General features: G+C 45.2%; 1 protein-coding gene across 1 annotated transcript in view; it reads left to right on the forward strand.

The window, feature by feature from the left end:
* Positions 1 to 23192, forward strand: part of LOC130382761 (kinesin-like protein KIF6) — a 52321-nt gene that overhangs the window by 5727 nt on the left and 23402 nt on the right. Inside the window, exons 4-10 of the mRNA XM_056590649.1 lie at positions 1160 to 1346; positions 2260 to 2369; positions 4342 to 4471; positions 7945 to 8151; positions 8801 to 8941; positions 9334 to 9420; positions 20194 to 20297. Of these exons, the coding sequence (XP_056446624.1) occupies positions 1160 to 1346; positions 2260 to 2369; positions 4342 to 4471; positions 7945 to 8151; positions 8801 to 8941; positions 9334 to 9420; positions 20194 to 20297 (966 nt within the window). The remainder of the gene's footprint in view (positions 1 to 1159; positions 1347 to 2259; positions 2370 to 4341; positions 4472 to 7944; positions 8152 to 8800; positions 8942 to 9333; positions 9421 to 20193; positions 20298 to 23192) is intronic.

The following is a 23192-nucleotide window of genomic DNA, read 5'->3' on the forward strand; positions in this document are numbered from 1 at the left end:
CCCGAGCAGCCCATGTCCAGGCCGCATCATTAGCGTTGACATTAAAGCTAAACACTGACTCCATGGCTACTTCACTGGCACTGCGAATCACCGCCATGACTCATGGCGCGGATTAAGTGGCTTCCAGGCGGGCCGTCCAAGTCAGGAAAACACGCCTTTTTATCAAATCTGACAGGAGTTTTTTGGTTTCCCTGCTACACTCGTACAAGCGGGGTGTGGAATAGCATAGCGCAGAATAAGGGAAAGCCGCGCACCACTCAACTACTGGGTTGGTTGGTCCACGTTGCATTAGAAATAACTGGAGCCCTGGATCGTGTGTGTGTGTGTGTGTGTGTGTGTGTGTGTGTGTGTGTGTGTGTGTGTGTGTGTGTGTGTGTGTGTGTGTGTGTGTGTGTGTGTGTGTGTGTGTGTGTGTGTGTGTGTGTGTGTGTGTGTGTGTGTGTGTGTGTCATGAAAAATACGAGGAGATGATATCTGTTTGATTGAAATTGTCGAGAGAGAGAAACAAGCAGGGATTCTCCCCTTTACATTTTAGGGCCTTTAGCAGACGGTTCACACACGCAATCACACACCAGCCATGCAACGCGACATCCAGCTTGTCAGAAGCGGTTAGGACGAGCCGAGAATCAAACTAGCAACCCTACGGTTATGGGTTACCTCACTCTAGCTCCTGAGCAAGGCCAACCCCTTTCAATAAAGATAGGCAACCTTAAAGCGGCCAATCTCGCTTATCAAGCAGCAACACCAGCCCACATTGGCAACACAACATGTTTCTCCTATGGCATCTAGTGTGGTACTGTGTTGCTCACCTCTCTGACATATGGGGCTCAGAGAAGGCTGTGTGGCACTTCAATTGCACAATGTTTATTATTTTACATTGTTAAAGGTTTCTTCTTCACATAGCATGATGACTACTAGCCTGGCAGGTGCACTGAGTGCTCGGCACACCACAAAATGTGTATGTGAATGCTGAACTCCCAGAGGACCAGAGTCAAGTTCATCTGGTTCATTCCAGATATTTCAAGATATTTACTATCCTTCTCCACTGTGGAAGGAAAAAAACACAACATCACTCTGCAGCTTTCAGAACAATTTCCGCAGCCCATATTATTTTGTTCTATTTGTTTGTGTGCCAAATGTGTGTGTTCCTCTGTGTCAGAGTGTTGGCCGGCTACAACGGCACCATCTTTGCCTACGGCCAGACGAACAGTGGGAAAACCTTCACCATCACCGGAGGGGCTAGGCGCTACGGCGACCGTGGGATTATACCCCGCACCCTCTCCTACCTGTACCAGCACATCGTTCAGGTCAGCACCCTCTCCTACCTGTACCAGCACATCGTTCAGGTCAGCACCCTCTCCTACCTGTACCAGCACATCATTCAGGTCAGCACCCGAGCTTGGATGGCTGATTTAGTTTTTGTGTTGTCTGGATTATTATGATGAAAAAATAACGTGGGTTTCAGACGAATTAACCCTCTTGTGATTTCAACACTGCGTCTTCACAGTGAGGAATCTTCCAAGAATGATGCGTCGGACTCACTTTAAGGGACCTTAAAAAATAAATCATGTACTCAGAGAGAGCTCTTGCAGAGCTTCTCTCCATTCAGCAGATCTGAACCTGATCCAGCTTACTTATATATTCACATTATATACATTATTCATTGAGCAGACAAAGTAAGGTGAGGTGGAGCAAACCAAGCACAATACCCGTTATGTTCTTTTGTTCCTAAAACTCCTGCTGTTTGTGCAACAATCCAAGTGCTCTGTTGCCAAACTATTGCTCGGTGAGCCTCGAGGACCAATATTCTAGACAATGGGGAGAAAAGCAGTCTTTGAAAGAGAGCTGGGAATCCTATTTGATGTGCGTGCGCTGCAGCTGTTTGCCACATGCAGCACAAAGCTTTATATGACGGTTTGAGGAAATGGTTTGATTTATTATCTGGTTGATGATGTGCTGTGTGTCTAAAATAGTTGGATTTATACCTTAATAAAGTCACCTTTCTCAAAATACTCTGAGATTACTTGTAGTGTTCCTTTTGCTTCTTTCCATTCAAGTGATTTAGTGTAAACTTTACTGCAATAACTGATTTCTACTAGTATTTTTTTTTGTATGAAAATCACCCATAGCAGATGCTTTATCGAAAGCCACTAACAATAATGTGTACACACACATATATACGACAAAGTCAACCATGCAAGTTTTAGACACACAGCTTTAGTTTGAATACACTGTAAACGATTGTCCCCATCGTTATAGGACAGCACCATGGTCTACACCACCCACATCTCCTACCTGGAGATATACAACAATGTGTGCTACGACCTTCTGGACCGCCAACTTGAAGCATGCAGGCTAGAGGACCTACCGTCAGTATTTTATTATGCCATTATTTTTTCACTTTTTATCTCCATTTAGAATTTCTGAATTTATCTTGGGATCAATAAAGCATTAATCTATCCATCTATCTATTTATCAGTATATTAGCCTTGCGGGATATAAACATATCTATACATTACAACGTGACATATATAATCACGTTGAAAATGGATCACAGAATTAGATGATCTTCAACCCAGTGCTTGACAGCGAATGCTTTGCATTTTGGTCAAAAATAAAGATCCCTGCTAGCACCATGTTCCACTGTATTCATGTAGCCCTATCCTTGAGCAGGTCAGGGGCAGGGCTACATGGCACAGGCGTCGCTGTGCGGTCAAACAGGGAGGCCACACGGCTGGTATTTACCGTACGGCTGCTGACTGCCCGCTGACATAATCACGGTGTCGGGACACCAGTGGCTGTGGCCGACCCCGGGCCTCTGCCACCGGAGCGGAATGCTAGCTGATTGTGTACCGAAGCATTTATTGTGGCCATCCACGGCTACGTCCTTCAGAACACCTTCGGCTGGGTTTCTTCTGGTGTTTCTGTTGTTTTTTCTAACCCTGTGCCTCCCTTTCTTTCGTTCTGTGGCTTTGTATGTTCTTTCGTTCTTCCTTCTTTCCATCCACCTTTTGTTCCTCCTGTTCTCCCAACCTCAGCCTCTCCCTTTTTCTGGGTTATATTTGCAATCTTCTGAAATTAGATTTTGGATTGAAAGCGTTTTGGTATATATATATATTTTTTTTTTTCATGTCACCATCACAATTTATAACCTTGATTTCTATTTATTTTTAAATTCTAAAGTTGCTTCTCTCCTTATGCGACAGATTGAGCCTGAGGCTTCCATTGCCACAAATGACAGTCTTCTGGAAATAGACAGGGCCTGTTGTTGACCATGTTGTGGCCACGCTTGCTGATTCAAGGAGAAGCTGTGGCAACTGTCAAATCTGGCATTTCCCTGTCCGTCTGTTTCACCTCTCTCAAAACTTTTTTAGTTTTTTTTTTTTATCCCTCCTCTCCGGCTTTTCCTTCCATTAGCAACATTCCGATTTGGCTTTCGAATGGTGGACCCAAAAATAATATAAACAATGCATAAATAATATACACTGTTCTGCAGAAACAGCTTGATCAGGTACCCGGGCTCCGGCACTCTATTGAGACTATCGATTGCCCGCCTCTCCCTTAGCATGTGGTGAAGATGTTTTGAAGATGTTTTCCAGGCCTTCTCTCTGTCTGCACGTCAGCGGGAGAGCTTGGGAGGTCTGACTGTATGTATGGCAGCATCACAAACAAACCATGTGTCCTGCATTGACACCCACAGTTTCCCCTTGATTCCCGATCGTGTGATTCATTGTCTGGGGACAAAAAGAGATGTATATGGGACAGAATTGACATTTGTCTGAGAAATGTTATTGACGTTTTGTTCAAACCATTCCAAAGTCTAACTTGTCTTTGTTACTCACAGCTGTTCTCCAGTGTATGTGTGTGTGGGGGGGGGGGGATGGCCTTAGTTGACAACAGAAGGCAGTAGCCACACAGGTTATAGCATATTCGCTTCACTTTAACCTAAAGGATTGCAGCCCAACTCCCATGAATATTTTCGGAGAGAGCTGAAGATTGCTTCATAAAAGTGAGCCCCGTTTACTACCGAGCTGTGATTCCCACCCTCCAGACGGATGGAGAACATGTGTCCAACAGAGCTCGTATCGAGCCGCACACGGGGCTTGTTTTGGGACTGAGCACTGGTTAAGGTGTGCATTGTCATCCATGGTTAAGCAGTATAGATTGGCCTGCCTTTCATTGTAGAAAATTTTAACGATGACTAAAAAAGTGTACAAAATAAATCTTTAAATGTTTATCGAAAATGTTTAAGCTCAGGATATAGTTATAGTATTATAGTTATAGTATTCTGACATAATAACTGTATCTTATTATTTTCTGATTTCTATGGTTTCTTTTCAGTACGGTAACAATCATGCATGACTCTGAGCAGAATATCCAGCTCAGGAATCTGTCCATTCAGCAGTCGGCCAATGAGGAAGAAGCCCTGAATCTTCTCTTCCTGGGTGACACTCATCGTATGACTGCAGAGGTAAGTGGAAACATCGGCCTTCTGGAAAACATCAGCATAATACTTCAATAAAACCTTTTTAATCCTCTGAGGGAAATCATGTATGATGGTAAAGTACTGGCCAAATGGAAATTAGCCTGTGTTCAAATTGAAGACATCTAAAGAAATATACATTATTACCAGTCCCACGAGATCAATCTTACAGTACTTTTGAATTGTTCTGTAATATAATCTTTTTTTAAATAATCTTTTTTCCCTGGTAAAACCCAGTGCCCCTACTATAATTGACTGTATATGCTTGAGTGGTTGTTATGAATGCGCTTGCTCCTCTACTTTCCAAACAGATTAGAAATCTGTGTGTTCGGTCGAGGCCCTGCAAAGTTAGGTTTGGGACAGTTGTGTTCACCTTGTTTACGGTGTATACCAGTCAGTTTATTTGTGGGTAAATAAAAAACAATGAGGCGAGTCATCGGTTTTGAATCACAGATGGGCATCTTTTTATACATTTTGGTTGACTACTGCAAATTTGTTTCAGTTTAATGCGGTTGGAATAGTCCTGCCATGAATTTAAGCCACCCTGAACCAAATAGTTGTGTTTTGAGCTTCTTGTAAACTTGTCAGTGCAACTTGCTCAGGGTTTTCCGAGCTTTTGAAACCAATCCCGCAGCGTATATCATGATATTTCACCTCAAGCGTCACTTATCTACCAAATGCTTAATCCCTTCAGCTAAAACAATGTCAATACTGTCCGAAACCTTACTACCAAGAGGACCAAGATGAGCACTGGGATTGACCATCACTGTCCAACCCCAGGGCATTTTGTTCCCGGACAAAAACACACTCCCTGCTTGTTACATAAGACTATTGACCAAAGGGTTCTCAGTGCTAGAGGTCCAGTGGGGAATCCTCCGCAGCCCACGCCTTACTGATCTGTGAAAACAACTCCCACCCCGTGGAGCTCTGGGGAGGACGTTGGGGGACAATCTGGGCTGAAGCCTCTTCCCGGGGGACGTGCTCCTGCAACCAGAGACTCCTCTCGTTGTTTGCTCAGGACGTGGGTGTCGAGGTCCACGCGGAGGAGACAGAGGAGCAGCCACACTTCAGTGTGTCATCAACGATTCCACACGGACGTCCAATGGACCTTGGTGCCGAATCGTTTGTGTGTTTACTGCTTTCCAGGTGGAGGGAATCATGAGCAAATTTTTTCATTGAATTTCTTGCTAAGGGACTCCTTGAGCCTCCTTCCTCCCCCTCCTCCTCCTCTGATGTATTTTATTGGAGAGGAATGACATCTTCTGAACCTTCTTCTAGCCTCCCCTGGAGACACTTCCACTCATCTGGTTATTCCTTTATCCTTCATTGTTCATCCGCCCTCCTGTTTATCTTTCACCTCGTCCTGGACCTTTTCCTCCGTCCTACCCACACGATATCTAGCCGTGTGTGTGTGTGTGTGTGTGTGTGTGTGTGTGTGTGTGTGTGTGTGTGTGTGTGTGTGTGTGTGTGTGTGTGTGTGTGTGTGTGTGTGTGTGTGTGTGTGTGTGTGTGTGTGTGTGTGGAATCATGTTTGACCTTGATGTCTCACTCCAGTGGAGAGGTGCATTTGACCATAAAGTAGGCTAGCCCATTGTTCTTTTAATTAATTCTGCATATTTTGTTTCTAGTATGATTGGGCAACTAGCCGTTAAAGCATATATAATTTGTACATAAACATGCAAGAAAGGTATTATAGGCAAGTTTAAAAACGTTATTTAGTTGATGAAAATCCCAAGACATCTGTTTTACTAGTGCGAAAAACACATGATTGGCTGCTGAGAGAATTTCACAACAATGGCATTTTTGATACAAACAGACAGCTTTAAGCTTTTTTTGCTGTGTTGCTACATTTGTTCCAAATACTGTTCAGCATTTGTTTAAAGTGAAATTCAACTACATACGCCATGGGCCAAACATTTCATCAAAGAACTAATTGGAGTCAGCCCTATAGGGCTTGGTAAAGTTGACCAGTTAATGGAATTGAACAGGTTGTTGCTGTTGCTTTGGTGCTTGATGTACGCATGGGGAATCTATTGACTTACTGGCTGAAAAACTACTAAATAAACAAGGGCAGGGGTGTATTTCAATACTTTTCTCGTGTTGGAAATAAGCAGTCAGTCATAGCCATTTGTGCCCCAATTGCAACCAAAGCTTTTATAAAATGTATTTCCTTCCATATCTTGATCAATTATCAAGCCCCCCCTAAGTAGTCATTGTTGTCTTCACCTCAATCTATGAGTTACTGGGGGACAAGTGAGGGGTGGTGAACAATTAAGGGAATTTGGAAGAAGGAAGGAGGAGACAGGGGCGGGTAAAGATACAGAATAATCTCTCATGAGCTGTCGAGACCTTTGATAGGCTAGAGCTGCTTGCACAATAAACCCAGCCGCAAGTCAAGGATTGAGCCCCACTTATAAAAAGTGTTCTTCGGCAATGTGTTTTGTATGCCTGATCTTCTCATGACGTCAGGGGAATAGAGCCAAGCCTGCATCGGTGATCATTGGCTGAAGACCATTTGTCTCAATATATATGAAAGACATATTTTAATTCATCAAAGGATAATGTGAGATACACGTTTCATTATGTTTCATTATGCAAATAAAAAGCAAACGCCGGTCACAATACTTGTCCATCCCAACCAGAAATGAAAGGACATTTAGCTGCTGTTGGAGGGTTTGGACAGGGTTTCCCTTTCTCAGCATAAGTTACCCCACCACCACCATTACCACCGCCACCCTGATGGTGCTTATTTTGTTTGGGGGGGGGGAAAGGGATGTACGGGATGAGTCACAGGAGACTATATCTGTCTCTGGTGCCTCACCCGGACTTCTACTGTTACACAGAAACATCTGAAGATCAACCCCCAGTGTCGCGGTCAAACCGTCTACATCTGTTTACTCTTATTGGTCACACATGCTCATGGCTTTGATCTGGTCAGAACAAAACCCTGGATGCCAAAAATAGTCACTCTAATACGGAAAGTACCTTGGACAAAGAATAAGAATTCCTTCAACTGTCAAACAGAAATAGTATGGTGTTCGTAAGTTTGATCATTATCCTTGTTACACATTTCTGCACAGCACATGAGAAAATGACGCAGAGGATTAACGTTCCTCTGTTCTTTAAAGAGCCAGTGAACCCAAGAGTATATAATGATTGTCAATATAGTATTCTGTTCCATTTGATCACAGTTACTGTAATGAGTCCCCAATTTAGAAAAAAAAAAGGGTAAAATCCTGTTTTTTTTCAACTCCCTAAAACACTATGTGAAAGTTGCGCTCTGCTGTGACCGCAGGTGGCGTTCTTCTCCTGACGTCTGAATGCTTTTTTTAGAGGCACTAAGACCTACGCCAAGACCAATAGGCACCGGTGGCGCGCTGTGCGTGGAACGTGTGGTATAACATCAAGGTGTGTGTTTTTATTTAATTCTACTACCTTTCAACCTTCGCCTCGTCCTACAGACCCTCCTGAACAAGGCGTCCACGCGCTCCCACTGCATCTTCACCGTGTACCTGTGCGGGCGCCAACCGGGCTCCGCCACTGTGCGGCGCTCCAAGCTGCACCTGGTGGACCTGGCCGGGTCGGAGAGGGTCAACAAGATGGCCCTGGGGGGCCAGCTGCTGACCGAAGCCAAGTACATCAACGTCTCCCTGCATTACCTGGAGCAGGTAGCCGGAGGATTCTTAGAAAAAAGGCGTGATACCCATTATTTATGTATCATGTGTACAAGTGCATGTGTCCTTTTATATTATATTAGTATATAGTATAGTTCAGATTTATGATGATGGGAATATTTTGAGCATATTGTAGAGGTAGAAAATGTATACATAAGGCAATAATGACCAATTGGCTCAATGTTGGTGGGTAAAAGAAAGAATTCAGCCAAGAACAGAAGAAAAATCTAATCCAAATTAGTTTATAATGAATGTTATGATATGCCTACATGTAGCTGTAAGTCATTCCAATATTCCCTGTTCCAGTCTACATTAATCAAACACCCTCTTCCTGACATAAATATAACTTAATTATGCATTAGGAGAATATGCTTAACACATTTTCAGTTCTGCCGTGATTCAACTCCAGATCCATAAATCTCAGCCATCACCATAATAACTTCACTTTGATTTATGGTAATCCAAACATCGATATCTGTCACAAAGACGTGTTGGAAAACATAACCACACATGTCTCTATGGCATATCATTATGATACAATCATGATGGATCTTTTATTATACATACGGTATATGTTATTTCATTTAAATCCATTCTCTCGGGCACTCATTCCTTTCAAATGTTGTTTTTACTTCCTGTCCAGGTTATCATTTCGCTGTCGGAGAGCCGCGCCCACATCCCCTACAGGAACTCCCTGATGACCTCGGTGCTGAGGGACAGTCTGGGGGGCAACTGCATGACCACCATGATCTCCACCCTCTCCGTGGACAAGACCAACCTCAAAGTAAGGACGCACACCACCCACCATCGGCCCCTTTCCAAAGAAAGCTCACGGACGAGTAATAATACAGACTGTCGTTTAGCATAGAGTTTATGAAGGGCTAAATTGGCGGGAGCTGTAGCGAAAAGCTAAGTGCAGACGATTACAGTCAACACACATCCAATTGAATTTTCAAGCTTTAAATACATAATACAAAATCAACATCAATAAAAAATGTCAATTATTACTACAACAAACTGCTACTAACTAGATGACATCTGCTCAGATTTAAATAATCACGTTTCCTTTTTATTAGTACTTAATTATTTTACTGATCAAATTAATGAGTTGATTGACCCCTGACCCACACACCTGCCAACCCGTACTCCCACTGCTGTCTGGTGTGTCTGCTGTAGGAGTCCATGTCCACATGCCGCTTCGCACAGCGCGTGGCTCTCATCAAGAACGAGGCTGTGCTGAACGAGGAAGAGGACCCTGTTCTGGTACAGACACACACACACACACACACACACACACACACACACACACACACACACACACACACACACACACACACACACACACACACACACTAGACAAATCCCCAGACACACACACACCAGCCTTCATACCACAAGGCAGTGACGTAATCTACCATCAGTTGCCCCCGCCAGAGTCTGCTCATGGCTTCCAGACCTGAAGCTGATCAGTCTGTATTAAAAGAGAGGATCCATTGGTTTCACAGAGCGTAACCCACCGTGTCCTCAAGAAACCCGCCCCCTATCCAACCGCCCTTCCATCCATCCAACCCCTTTTTACAATCCTCTTCAATGGGTTCTGTTCCAATCCCAGACGGGTCGGTTCCAGTGATTGGCGACAATGGCCGGGCTCCATGTTTCCATGAGCTGACGAGCCCGTCCGTCGCATGCTATTTACACCGCCCTCACGCTCTGTTAGCATTCTGCCTCCCTCTTGTTTACACGCCCCGCGACTCTGTTATGGCAGGTCCTATCCCAATACCTCAAGACTCCTCTGAGCTGCACCCAGCACCAGATGAGTTTGTATATGCATGTCGAACACACACACACACACGCACACACACGTGTATGTACACACACACACACTTGTAAATACGCACACACACACACACACACACGCACAGGCACACACACCGGCACACGCACTGACACATGCATGAAGACACTTGCGCACACACACACATCCAATGTACAAAACGCACACACACATCACATGCTTATACACAGACGTGCACATGCATGAATGTACGGACGCAGTCACACGCAAGCACGCGCTGACACATGCATGCCCGCACTTGCGCACAAGCACACACACATCCATTTGTATGTACAGAAACGCACACACACCCACGTGCTTATGTACGGACGTGCAAATAAATACATGAATGTACGGACACAAACCCACACACAACCATTCATATACAAACATGGAGAGACAGACAGACAGACAAAAAGACAGACACACATGGACATACACACACAAACACACGCACGCACATAAGTCCCCAGCACACACAGAATGGAAGCATTTATGAACGTACTGGCAAACTTTCAGTGCTTAAAACAAAGTCAGACTGAACAAAAAATGTGTGATCTTTACTTCAGAGGTCTCGTATATATTTCTCTCACATGCCTTGTATGACTCAATATGAGATTTATTTCCTCGTGGTAATGCTGTGTGAGTCGTGGTCGAATCACGTCACAATGGAGGTCGTAACAGCAGGACCGACTTATATAGGGGAATTACAAGGTCAGTTACCAGTAGCCACACTTCATTAAACACCTATTCCAGCGCCATGTTTGTAGGGAGGAGAAACGCTTCGCTCACGTTTCACCGGTGTTTCACATTTCAAGCCATACTCAAACTGCATTGAGCAATGCATCCGCGGACCCAGACTCTGTCAGATTCTACCGCTGTTCTTCGGCCAAAAAAAAAAAAAACGTGACCAAACAACCGCCACCGCGACCCCGATCTCCAGGCCTCTCCTGGAGAGACTTTTCTTGGCACGCCAGGAGATATTGAGTCGCCAGTCGTCATCATCATTATACCCTCTCCTGATCCTCCAACACGGGCCCGCCGTGCCCGGGGGCTGCTACTGTGTAGCTGCACGGGGGCTTGGCTGTTCTACTTGCAAACCCTGCAGAGGTATTTTTAAGAGAGTCTGCGGCCTCGACCAGTAATTGTGCCGGTGTCTGGCAGCTTCCCGTTCGGGTCCGGGCCCGGTTACGGCTGTAGGCAAACCGTTAAGCATTCACGGGCAAAGCTCCCCGTCTCGGTTTAGGGCTTATTTGGTGTGCTTTTAATTTAGTTTCTCTCTCTCTCTCTCTCTCTCTCTCTCTCTGTCTCTCTGTCTCTCTGTCTCTCTGTCTCTGTCTGTCTCTCTGTCTCTCGGATATTGGGGGGAAAAAAGCAGCTTGCAGTTTGCCGAATGATGTCACCAATTCTGGTCTGGGTGGGAAGACGGGCGGGGTATGCGGGGCAACGGTCAATAAAATGCCAGGTTCTTTTTTCTTTCCTGTCTGAAGCGATGCAGGCTCCTTGTCTGATCTGACTCAGATCAAACTATTTGTTTATTTGAGGTCACTTTGGAGCAGCCATCTCCCAGCCAGATGGAGGCCCCCCCCACCTGGCACCTTGATTGAGCCACAGCGCTGCTCGCAGGGTTATACAACGGGCCTCCTTCAAAGGGAACAAGACACAGTCCCTTTAAACGATCGGCAGGTATGTAGGCTACGGGCCTCCACCCCGGGATGAAACCATATTTGAACCAGGGAACCATCACGCCTGGCTGGCGGCTGGAGTGACCCCAGGGCCACGTACACAGTCAGTGCAAGGGCCACACCGCGTCAGGCTGCCCGTGTCTTCTAGACATGCTGAAGCAACTGCTAATCCTCTCCCCTCCAGTCTAGACTAACCCCCCCCCCGACCTGCCCTCCCTCCTCCGACCCCGAGGTTCAGAGGTGACGGGTGGCCGTGGTCTTGGGTTCTAGATACATGCACATGTCCAATGCAAGCTGCACCCCACGGAGGGGATTCAAACCTGTCTCTTTAGGGCTGCTTTCAATACAGACCCCACCAGGAGGAAAGAGAGGTAGGTTGTTGGCAAGATGCGATCGAATGATCATTTATATATCTTACTAAGACCTGTCAACAGGTATTTCATAACAGTATGTGTGTTTAAAGCTCTACTTCAACTTTTCTGGGCTTTATCAACGCCACGCTTTTATTGAAGTGGAAATTCATATCGCGTTGGGGGAAAAAAATCGAAATTGTGCTGCTACACTTCACTCTTCCAAATATGCTCCCTTGTGAAAATGGAGCCGACTATATGGTGCCGCCGGCTCACTGTTGGTAGGTGGTCTGGATTACCAGCTTCCTTTCAACGCCACTCACCCCTCGTCCCCTAAACTGTCAAGGTAGTTGGCCTCACGTGGGGGTCTCATGGGTTTACACAGTGGCTGGGTGACCCTCTTGAACCTGGGCCCTACTCTTCACTCTATCTATAGCTCTCTGTCTCACATGCACACACTCCCACACACGAGCATGCCCACACACACACACACACACACACACACACACACACACACACACACGTGTCACATGAATGTCCTCCCTGCCCCCGCTTCTCCAGCTCATCGTCAACTCTAGCTTGTGGGAGGTAGAATGCGATTCCTCGAGCACTACACAGAGTCTTAATGATGCCACACACACACACAATATCCAGCCATGTCTGTCTGAGGTAGGTGGTTGGGTTGGAGGAATTGCCTTTGGGTATAGGTAGCAAAGCAAACCCCTGCCCTACTCTCCCCACAAAGGGTTTCTGTAACTGCGCAATGATTGTGAGCGGTGCATAACGTACAACATTCATCTCAAATGGCTGCATGTCGTCAGTGTAATCTGCATCTGTACTGTGGCCTTTTGTTTGAACAGGACTATCTGCTATCAAAAATCACAGGCATCAAAATTATCCTTATTATTTGCAAATATTATGTCGCTTAGAAAATAGCCTGCTTCCAACTAGCAATGAGGTACTGCAAAAGGGCTTTCCAAAAGAGCCGTTCATGTCCCGGTGATTTCAGCTGAACCCGGGTTTTCTTCGATTTTCTCACCAAGCCACCCTGACCTAGCGCTGCAATGCGATTGGCTGACATCATGTGTCACATGGCCTGAGACAGGCTTTATTCCTAGCATGCGGTGGTCCCTGGCGCTGCAGTGGCACTGTGTGGCTTGGGCCCTCTGAAATAGACTGCAACTTAAAACTGCATGTCCAGCGGCCAGCGGTCGGCTAACAGCTGGGAGCATTACATCAGGTTGGCTCTTCTGAACGACACTAAGGGAGGGGCTAAGGGCAGAGGTAGGCATCTAGGAAGGTCAATGCCTATAGAATGTAACACGGGCTGGATTAGCCATGAAATGTGCCCTAGACTGGGTGACTCTTATCTAAAATCTTGCAGTTTCTTTTCAAGAACTGGGGGGGTTGTTTGACTGTTTCTGTGTTTGAGAAGGGGGCACTCGGCGGCCGGTCGTTACTCTGCTAAACTTTGTCTACTTTGTTTGACCTCTGACCTTGCGTAAACCCTCTCTGACCCCATGGCTCCCTAGCGACTGAGTGTCAGGAGTGTCGTTGAGTCTGGTATTCAGCTGCCACCTTCCCACTGGTTTAGTTGGTCCACCGAGACAATCCTGGGGCTGGCAGTGGTTCTGTCCTTAGGATGTGTGGTCGTGAAACCAGATATGCCATGCCATCATTTAAAGAGAACGAGGTAAAACTGTCCTTCTTGTGAGAAAACCCAGACACTAAAAATAATATTACCATAACAACTAAATACTTTTAAAAACCTGGTTGCCTTGGTTCCATAAATTAATTTAATTCCCTCGATGAGTTAGGTCAAACCTTATATCATATTAAACCCGTGCGGGAGCATTTCATCGTTGGGACCACGAGTTGTTTTTTCCATCGATTTTGGCAACGAGGTCATTGCACCACCACACCGCACGGCTTTTTACAACTTGTCGTAGTTATTAAAATATCCCGGTAACATGCAATTTGAACAATAATACTGGTGGTGGCTGGCAGACCGCAGTGTTTTGATAGTCCCCTCCTCACCCACGGCGTTCAGGCGCAGCCTCGCATGCCTTCGAGACGTGTTACCCGAGAGAGGCCGGGGCCCGTGCTGGCCTCAGAGCCAGGGAGCGCAGTGGGCTGCCTGCACTCACATCAGACAGCCATAGGTCAAGCGGTGGGGTCCACCTCTAGCTGCTGGACGTGGACCCAAGGCAGAGGTGCTGCGGCTGGATCCTCCTCACTGGGGGTTAAAGTCCTCAGCCTCACACTGACCGGCACAAAGCTAATCAAGAGATAAACAGAAGAGCTACAGATGGAAGAACACAAGGTCTGGGTTCTAACAATCCCTGGCCGAGGGATTGTTTCTTGTGTTTATAGAAAAACAATCAAGGGTCTTGTAAATAGGAGCCAATCACTTGTTTTGCAAACCTGCTTGTGCAGCACTTTATTTTGCACAACTGATTCACTCATTGTCGCTAAGTGGATGTGGTCAAAAAGTGCAGACCTTAATAAATTCCTTTTTGTAATCGATTGATGTATTGATATCGAGTGTTGTCAGCAACAGAATCATTACTGATACTATTTGCACTGGCACTTTAATCAACTATCAAGAACTGGCTTATCCTAAGAGTCAGACTTACTATAGCCTTACTATAGTCAGTCAGACAACATTCTCTCAACATATTGACCTCGCCAGCCGCACCTACCCCTTTAACCGGGGCCAAGAAAAGATCTGTGGCACCAGATCTCATCAACAAAGATAACGTAGATATGATGACCCTGGATGAAGATGCTTTGCTATCTTTGAAAATTATTCCTTAGATCTTCAATGGCTCAAATGAGTCGGCCTAGTTTGTGCAGATATTTCAGGTTCATTGAGGTTCATTACCAGCACTCAAGGACTTCTTTTGGAACTTGTGCAGAGTGACGCAGGCTGGGAGCATAGTAACGTTAGGGTTTGTGGGGTTAAAAAAAATCTCTGGAGCTGAATGGGTGGAATCCCTTTTGGTGCAAATGTTAGATTTCAGCTTATTTCTAAACTGTTCGGACAGACTCTGCGTTGTGTATTTTCAGTCGTAGTAGTAATTCTTGAAGTCGAAATCAAAGCAGCTTGACAGGTTGGTTTAGAGGGTTGAATAGATGGTTTATTCCAGGATGTAATACAGCGAGATACAGACTTAGGTTGAATAATCTATAGTGGACCCGGTGGTCGATGACTTGTTCCTTGGCTGTCGAACCCTCTTCTCGTCGAACCAAAGGGTTGGGGCGAGTATTATACAAAAAGGGGATATATGAATAACAAGAGAACAGACGCACTCTCGCACTGATAAGGCCCCTGGCCCTGGCTATGTCCCGGAGGACCAGGTCGGTTCAACCTTGTTGAACATAACAATGGCAGAACACCTTGTATCAGTATGAGAGGCCCTGGCCTGTTCCTAGACTAGAAATGTGAACAATAAGAGAGACACTAAAATACACCAACATTCTACATTCCTCCCTCTTGATCATACTAAACATAGTTTAAAGATCACCCACAAAAAGAGAATTCAGTGTATTTTCTGGTGACCCATTAATAATTAACTAAATCAATGAAAGAAAGCATAAAAGGCAAAAGACAAGTAAATTCAAATCATACACAAGTAAACCAGGTGTAGGCCACTATAATAAAGAAAATAACAAACTCATTAGGTTACACATGATTAAACCAAAACAGATAACATTTTTAAAGAATCAAGAAGGTCAACTGTCCAGGCCCCTCCCTCTGCTTGGCAGTGAAGCTCCACCATTCTTCAATAGCTTCCACTGTTCCCAGCAGAAGAAAGTGGTTCCGTTCCTCTAAACAAAATTAATGGCCTCAGTGGAAGGCCTAGCCTTAGAGACGTTGCGAAGTTTGGGGCACCAGACCTTGCGATGGGGGGGGCTCTCTAACACAGCCACCCTAAGGGGGGCTAACAAGATCGGGGCAGTCCCCGGGGGGGTCGGTCGGGGGGCGGTCATTCGGTGAAACACACAGAGAGCTATCTTGACGACCACATAGAGCATAATAACGGGAAGGACAAACGGCTGTAAGATTTGGACTATCTGAGAAAACATGGATCCACCCAACCCACTTAGCCATCCTCCCAAAGACCAACCCGCCGTTTCCGACTTCAGCCTGGCCACATTATCATAGATGTCATGAACATAATTAGACACATTCGTAGACGCATCGGGGACGTATGTGCAACATCTCTGGTGTAAATGGCGCTTGATAAAGAAACAGTACCCTCCAAGATGCACAGCAAGGAAGTCCAATAGATACTGATGTTGGAAAATCATTGTTCTAAGCCCGTACAATTCATGATTAAGATCAGTCAGGCCATGGCTGGAATCGTTCGCTATAGCGTCAATAATATGTACTAAATCTCTAATCTCATCCAGAGCAATTGTGACGCCATAGTTTGGAATGATAGCAGCAAAGACTCTCTGAGTTGGAGTAGCAACTGCACGCTTAGATCTAATTGTAGCATTACTCTTCAAATGTTCCTCTGACACAATCTCCAAAGCTGGCACTATATAGGCGACATAACATGAACCACTCCAATTAGGAGGCAGATATGAATAAGCGTCCTGTCCACACACAAACATGGTCCCATTTACCGCAGGTAAGGCATCAGTGGCAATCGTTTGGCCAGGTGAATCACCAGGAACGCGGGTTACTGGGGGTAGGGGGACATTCACCAAAAGATTCTTTTCTGATATGGAAACCTGTTTCTGGCCCACAATAGCTGAATATGAACACACACTCTTACCCATCTCCCGCCCCTTTCCTTCATTGGTCCAACAAATTACACCCTTAGGAGCATAGCTCAATTTGATCTTAACTGGGGGACCTGCATCCATTGGGACAGTGTAATAGGAAACCTGTGGTGCTGCTACAGATCCAGATCTAGGGTCACCTCCGATGACTTCATGTTTATAAGCTGCAACATACTCGGGGATGGTGAACGGGACAGCGAGGTATGGATATACCTGAGATGAAGCTGGCATAAGCCCACAAACCCAACATGACTGCTCCCCTTTAGCCTTAGCTAACCCATGGGCAGTTTGTAAAAATGTGTTATCTTTGTGGATTACATCATGGCTGTCAAATGAACAATTTCCCCCTGTAAATAGATGGCACAACAACATCCCAAACAATACTGGTAACATCATGACTCAGTTGGTTTTGAGTAGCAGTCGCAACAGAGTTCTTTTCAAGTTGATGGATGGCCACCGCAGGTGTGATGGGGGATGAGGATGAAAGTTCGTAGTAGGGCGTCAGGACGAACACTCCTAGGCAAAGAAAAAGTGCAGTATCAGACATGGGGGAGGCATTGTCACAGCCTCCAACAGTAATAATAATCAACTATGGTTTGTAATTGTCTTAATGATTCGTTAAACAATGAAAAATGAATAAATCGCTTGATTCGAAAATGGTTATATCAGTAATCAGTAATCAGTCATCATAGTTCTCAATAAACCTTGTGTGAATGAATGAATGATTGAACCTTTGTTCAAAAATAAAACAAAACAAACAAAAAGTTCTAAAGCTGAGCAGTTGTGTCAAGAAGGAACCAACATGAATTCTCAATTAGATAAGCGACAAAGGTGACAAAAGTCCTAGCATCTTTCGAAGATTAACCTCTCGTAAAAATAAAGGAATGAAAATAACAAACACTCAAACACTCCCTCCTCCGTTGCCTTGGTCACCCCCCCTTGGGGGCCCTGAGTCGAGGGGGCGGGCCGCTATCAGTCCTTCTCTGACTAGCGTCTGGTGTAGGTCTCTCTCCCGAGTCAATTCATCCTTTAACAAACGAATTTCATCGGCAAGCAGTTTGACTTGCTCTCTTGTCTTTCCCAGAGCATCTTCATAGTGAGCAGTGGTCTTTTCCAATTCATCTCTCTTTTTGTTGCTGACATGCTTGATAAAGTAGCGCTTACACTGAGACAATAGTAACAACCCAACTGGTTCACTTCGTCTAGTCTTCTTGACCCAGTCTTTGAAAACCATCCAGATCGATTCCTTTGGCCAGCGTTTAGTTTGGGGGTCCATCGTTATCTCATATGTTAGGCGAAGTTTATTTTCGGTTCCTTGCAAATCATGTCTGTCGTTGAAGAATCTAGACAGAGTCTCACTAATTGAATAAATATCAATCTCTCTAACCTCCACTTCAAAAGAATCTTGTTCTTTTCGTTCGGATGCATTGGGACTTTGACTTTGATTGCCATCTTTTTCCTCCTGCTCTTCCTTCTTCCTGCCTTTACCTTTCGGCATTTTTCTATCTTTTTCTATCTGTAAAGTAACTAAAACTAGCGACCAATCGCTGCTTAGAAAGAAACAAATAGACGCCTCCCACGGAGCTCGGTATGCCAACGACAGATGATGGCACACTTTTTCCTTCTTCAATATAAAACAATATATGTGATTCCTCGGCGGGGATCAAAAACAATATAGCACAAACAAAAAAACTCTAGCGATTCATGTAACCTCACCAGTGAATTCAATACAAATACGGTTTCACTCCTTGTCTGAAGTTGTAAGACAAAACCCCTGAGCAAACCAAACGTCTTAAGTTATATTCAGGACACGTATCAACATTGACAAACTAGCAAAGATGAATTTATATTCTAGGAATCTAACCCAGATTCTAGGAATCGAACCCAGATTCTAGGAATCTAACCCAGATACACCTATTCTAGGAATCAAACCCGGATTCTAGGAATTTAACCCAGATACACCTATTCTAGGAATCTAACCCAGACTCTAGGAATTTAACCCAGATACACCTATTCTAGGAATCTAACCCAGACTCTAGGAATCTAACCCAGATTCACCTATTCTAGGAATCAAACCCAGACTCTAGGAATCTAACCCAGATTCTAGGAATCTAACCCAGATACACGTGTCTTTCCCAGTCATACAGCGTATATTCAGTGATTATTGAGCTCTTAAACACTAATACAGGTTCTCACTTCGTCAAGCTCTTAATGACACAACTTCATTACTCAGCAAATGTAGTGCAGCCTAATAGTAAAACAAATAATAATAATCACAGTTATGTGTGTGTAGATTATTTTAAGATTACTTTCTTGTTCTTTTCCCTTGGTCGAGAGTGTGGAATGAGATTCAGTCACCGTTGATTCCCACGTGGTGCATAGAGATGCGCTGGTTCAGCCGCGTTGTGGATGCGGGTCCCTCGGCAGGGCAGGCGTTGATCAGACGTCTTCCCAGGCAGGGCGCGCGCTCTTCTCGGTCACAGGGCAATCTTCTTCTCACTCCTCTCTCTTCAAGACGGTGTCACTTTTTTCAACATAGCCTTCTAAAAAGTGGCCTGTCGTCACACTGTCTCTTCTCGGATCATGACTCTGACGTTAATGCACATTCTTGCTATATCACACTCGCTCTTATTTCTTTATGAGAAGATGGCTATCTACATACCTCTCTATAGACGGCCGTAAGTGCCACTGTCTGGTACTTGGTGAGCGGTGTCTTTTTTTTTAACAAACATGCAGTAACTGGACACAGACGGCGGTTACCGACGGCAACCTGCCCACTGGCTGAGTGCTCTAGAGCCTTCACAAAACACTTGAACATAGATGGGAGCCCGATAAATTCATGCGCTCTGTGCCACCGGATATGCTTAATGCTATGTTATGGTGTGCTATCATTAGCTTCCTGTGTTTCTCGCTGAAGCATCCAGTTGCCTGGAATCGCTCAGAGTTGCCCTCAAAATGAATCGGAGATATAAAGCCACAAAAGTATTTTCAGGAAGATTCGGTCATCCACTGGCATAGGCTTTCTGGCGGCCCTTTGTGTGTGTGCAATTGGCTATTGCATACACACACTGGGCAATATTTTTCAATTTCAACTTTTTATGCCGCAGAAAATATTGAACATTTATCCTATTTGTGCTATAAGCTACAAGTTTGAAAGACTTGATGGATCCCCTGATCTGTGTGTGTGTGTGTGTGTGTGTGTGTGTGTGTGTGTGTGTGTGTGTGTGTGTGTGTGTGTGTGTGTGTGTGTGTGTGTCTGTGTGTGTGTGTGTGTGTGTGTGTGTGTGTGTGTGTGTGTGTGTGTGTGTGTGTGTGTGTGTGTGTGTGTGTGTGAGTGTGCGTTTGTGTGCTTTTATTTCCGTGTCCATCTCAGCTGATTGCCCGCCTGAAGAGGGAGAACCAGTCCCTCAGGGATGAGCTTGCGATGGTAACGGGAGAACCGAGACAAGAGCAACTCACTCAGGACGAGATCCAGAAGTAAGTCAACCACCCACCATGGGCTGTCATTGTATGTTCTTGTTCGATTGTGTGTCCTTTTTTACTTTTACTAAAAATCTAGAATAAAAAAATCCATCAGAACCAGAGATAGCTTCATTAGAGTGTGTTCTGGGAAAGAAATGCTTGACAAGCCAAGGCAGTAAAGTATCGGATATAGAGAGTACAGTCAAGAATGGCCTCTACAATGTGCCGCAGGAGTTTTAACTTTCGTTTCTTTTACTTCTTCCAAGAAAATGTCATTTTGTGCTGCAGTTCCCCCCCGTCCAGAACACAACCCACCTCAGACCCCCAGTGAGAGACGAGATGGGATCTCCTTTTGTCCTTTTGTGGAGGGTGCTCGTTCGTGTCCGTCACTCCAGGATAATTTGTATAATTATTAGACCTTGACGATAACAGTTTATTTTTTGTGCTACAGAGTATATATTGGGTAGTCAAAGGAATAAGACTAAAAGGAAAAATATTAAAAACAACTGCCCTAACCAGTTGCCGGCTTCATGGGGGTTCACCTTGGAACTGCCATTTCTCGTCATGGTCAAAGAGGGGTTGATATCTAAAAAAAAATGTAGCCGTAGAACCTCGCAATATGTTTTACATTTTTTCTTATTTACTAAAATGAGAGCATCTCTGATCCAAGCCTCCACTACTTTATTGGTTGGTTTAGACCCCTACAGTTCCAACTACAAAATGTAAGTGCATTCCCAGCCAGCTGCCCCTTTATGTGAGGTTGTAGAGTCATCTATTAAAAGAGACAAAGTAATCGCTTTATGTAGCACAAGAAGACTAAATGTAACATACGTGACAAAATGAAGAACAAGTAAACCAATGAACTTTCTCCCACTGAAGCATCTTTCCAAAATAGATGCGTGCATCTGCCACTATCCTGAGTACTTCCAAACAAACATAGAAGACTGTGTAGCCTAAAACTCATACCAGGCAGAGTTATAGACAATAGCAGTGAACAGCATGAAAGGAAAAACTACAGTTAACCAATATAAGCAAGTGAGATAAGGGGTGTTAGACCAAAAATAAAGGCAGCATGAGAGTCAATGACCTATAGTGCCGTCAACGCCGGATGTTAGCTGTTTTAGGAAAGTCCAAGGCTTTATCTGCGGCCTGATTCAGTAGTCATTTAAACGTGATTTACGGCCAATAGTCATCGTTCCATGGAGCAACGGGGGTCGACAGAAACAAACTACCGGTATATTATATTATATTAAGTATAATGAACATGCAATCAAATAAAACTGCACATTGGATTAACAGATTTTTGCTGCGGCCTAGCGTAGCTATGGGAAGCGTGACCTCACTCCACCGTGTTCAGCCTTTTGTTGGTTTTCCACGTCAATCCACAAGGCCGCCGCCGCCGCTACATCGCAGCCAGGCCTCCATCATAGTTAAAAGTGTTCCCCGCTGGCCCGTGCTCCAGCCAAGAAACCATTTTTGTGCTTAATTTTTAATTCTCCTTCCCTCCACATGGAACCGGGAGCCACGTTTATTCCCCACGCGTCGTTCAGGGCCAGATATTATCCAGCGATGGGGCGCTCTCTCATCCAGGACGTCCCGTCTCCAGCGTTGAAGTCTTTAAAGCTCCCCCAAGCACATCCGCACAAGGCTAGCCTTTTAAAACCATTAACCCCCTTCCACTTCATTGTGCTTTACTCATCAGGCAAACTCGGAGCGACTCTGAATGATGTCTGCCATCACCTTCTTTCGGTGTACATGCTTATTTATTTGTCATTTTGGGGAGTACGTTTCTAGGGACTGCATGTGGCAGAAGATCAACACCCTGACCTATAAATGTATTTCTCATCAATGTTTGCTGCATCCTCTCCAATCTTCCACCCCTGTTCTCTTGATCCAGATGGGGCAGTGCACGGGAGTCTGCTTCTGCTGTATATATGAAATAGAGACTCAGGGCTCTGGAATGAGGACTTTGGTCATCATTCCTCTCGTTGTTCAGTTGACCGTCGTTCAGTCATTTGTGGAATTTGAGCTGACCAGGTCATGTAAATACTATGTTCTTCTATTCCCTCTACAACATAGAACCCAAGCTTGTTCTTTGTTCCGCGGAACTCATCGCATGTCTTAGCTTACCGCCATTTGGAAAAACGATTGAGTCCTGGTTCCGTATGAAAGATGATGGTTCCTTTCTCTGTAAATATTGTGCATGGCGTTACAGGGATCCCCTCTCTCTCCACACACACACACACACACACACACACACACACACACACACACACACACACACACACACACACACACACACACACACACACACACACACTCTGAGCAAATTCTAGCCTTTTTTTATCATCAGGGGCCCCCCCCGTGACAGCTCGCAGGGCCCTGAAACAGGAGCAGCGCGTTTGTTTTGAGACCCCGGCACATGTAAACGGCGGTGGGTTTTCCAGGGTGGCGTGCGGCGGCGAGATGAAGGACCGAGCGGAGCACAAATGACCACACGCCTCCGGGGTCTGCTGCACCAGATCCATCTGGCCCCGGAGAGCTCCGGCGGGGGGGTGCAGGAGTTTGAAGAACCAATGTTTGGACTAGCCTCTCCTAGTAGTTTATCAACAGGCCCCGGCCCCAGTGGGGACGGTGCATGCGTTAACCCAAACAGTTTTTCTTTTCTGACTGGTTCTTTTATTTGTATTTCTGTGCACAAATACAGATTTCCACTCTCGGAGTGGTAGCTTTCCAGTCCCGCTTCGAGTGTGATAGAGAGGCTTTCCAAAACGCTATATAGACATAGAAGTCTGCGGTTCGGCCCAAGGAATGTGTGTGTGTGTGTGTGTGTGTGTGTGTGTGTGTGTGTGTGTGTGTGTGTGTGTGTGTGTGTGTGTGTGTGTGTGTGTGTGTGTGTGTGTGTGTGTG

Source organism: Gadus chalcogrammus, chromosome 5 (assembly GCF_026213295.1).
Source record: "Gadus chalcogrammus isolate NIFS_2021 chromosome 5, NIFS_Gcha_1.0, whole genome shotgun sequence".
Taxonomy (NCBI): Eukaryota; Metazoa; Chordata; class Actinopteri; order Gadiformes; family Gadidae; genus Gadus; species Gadus chalcogrammus.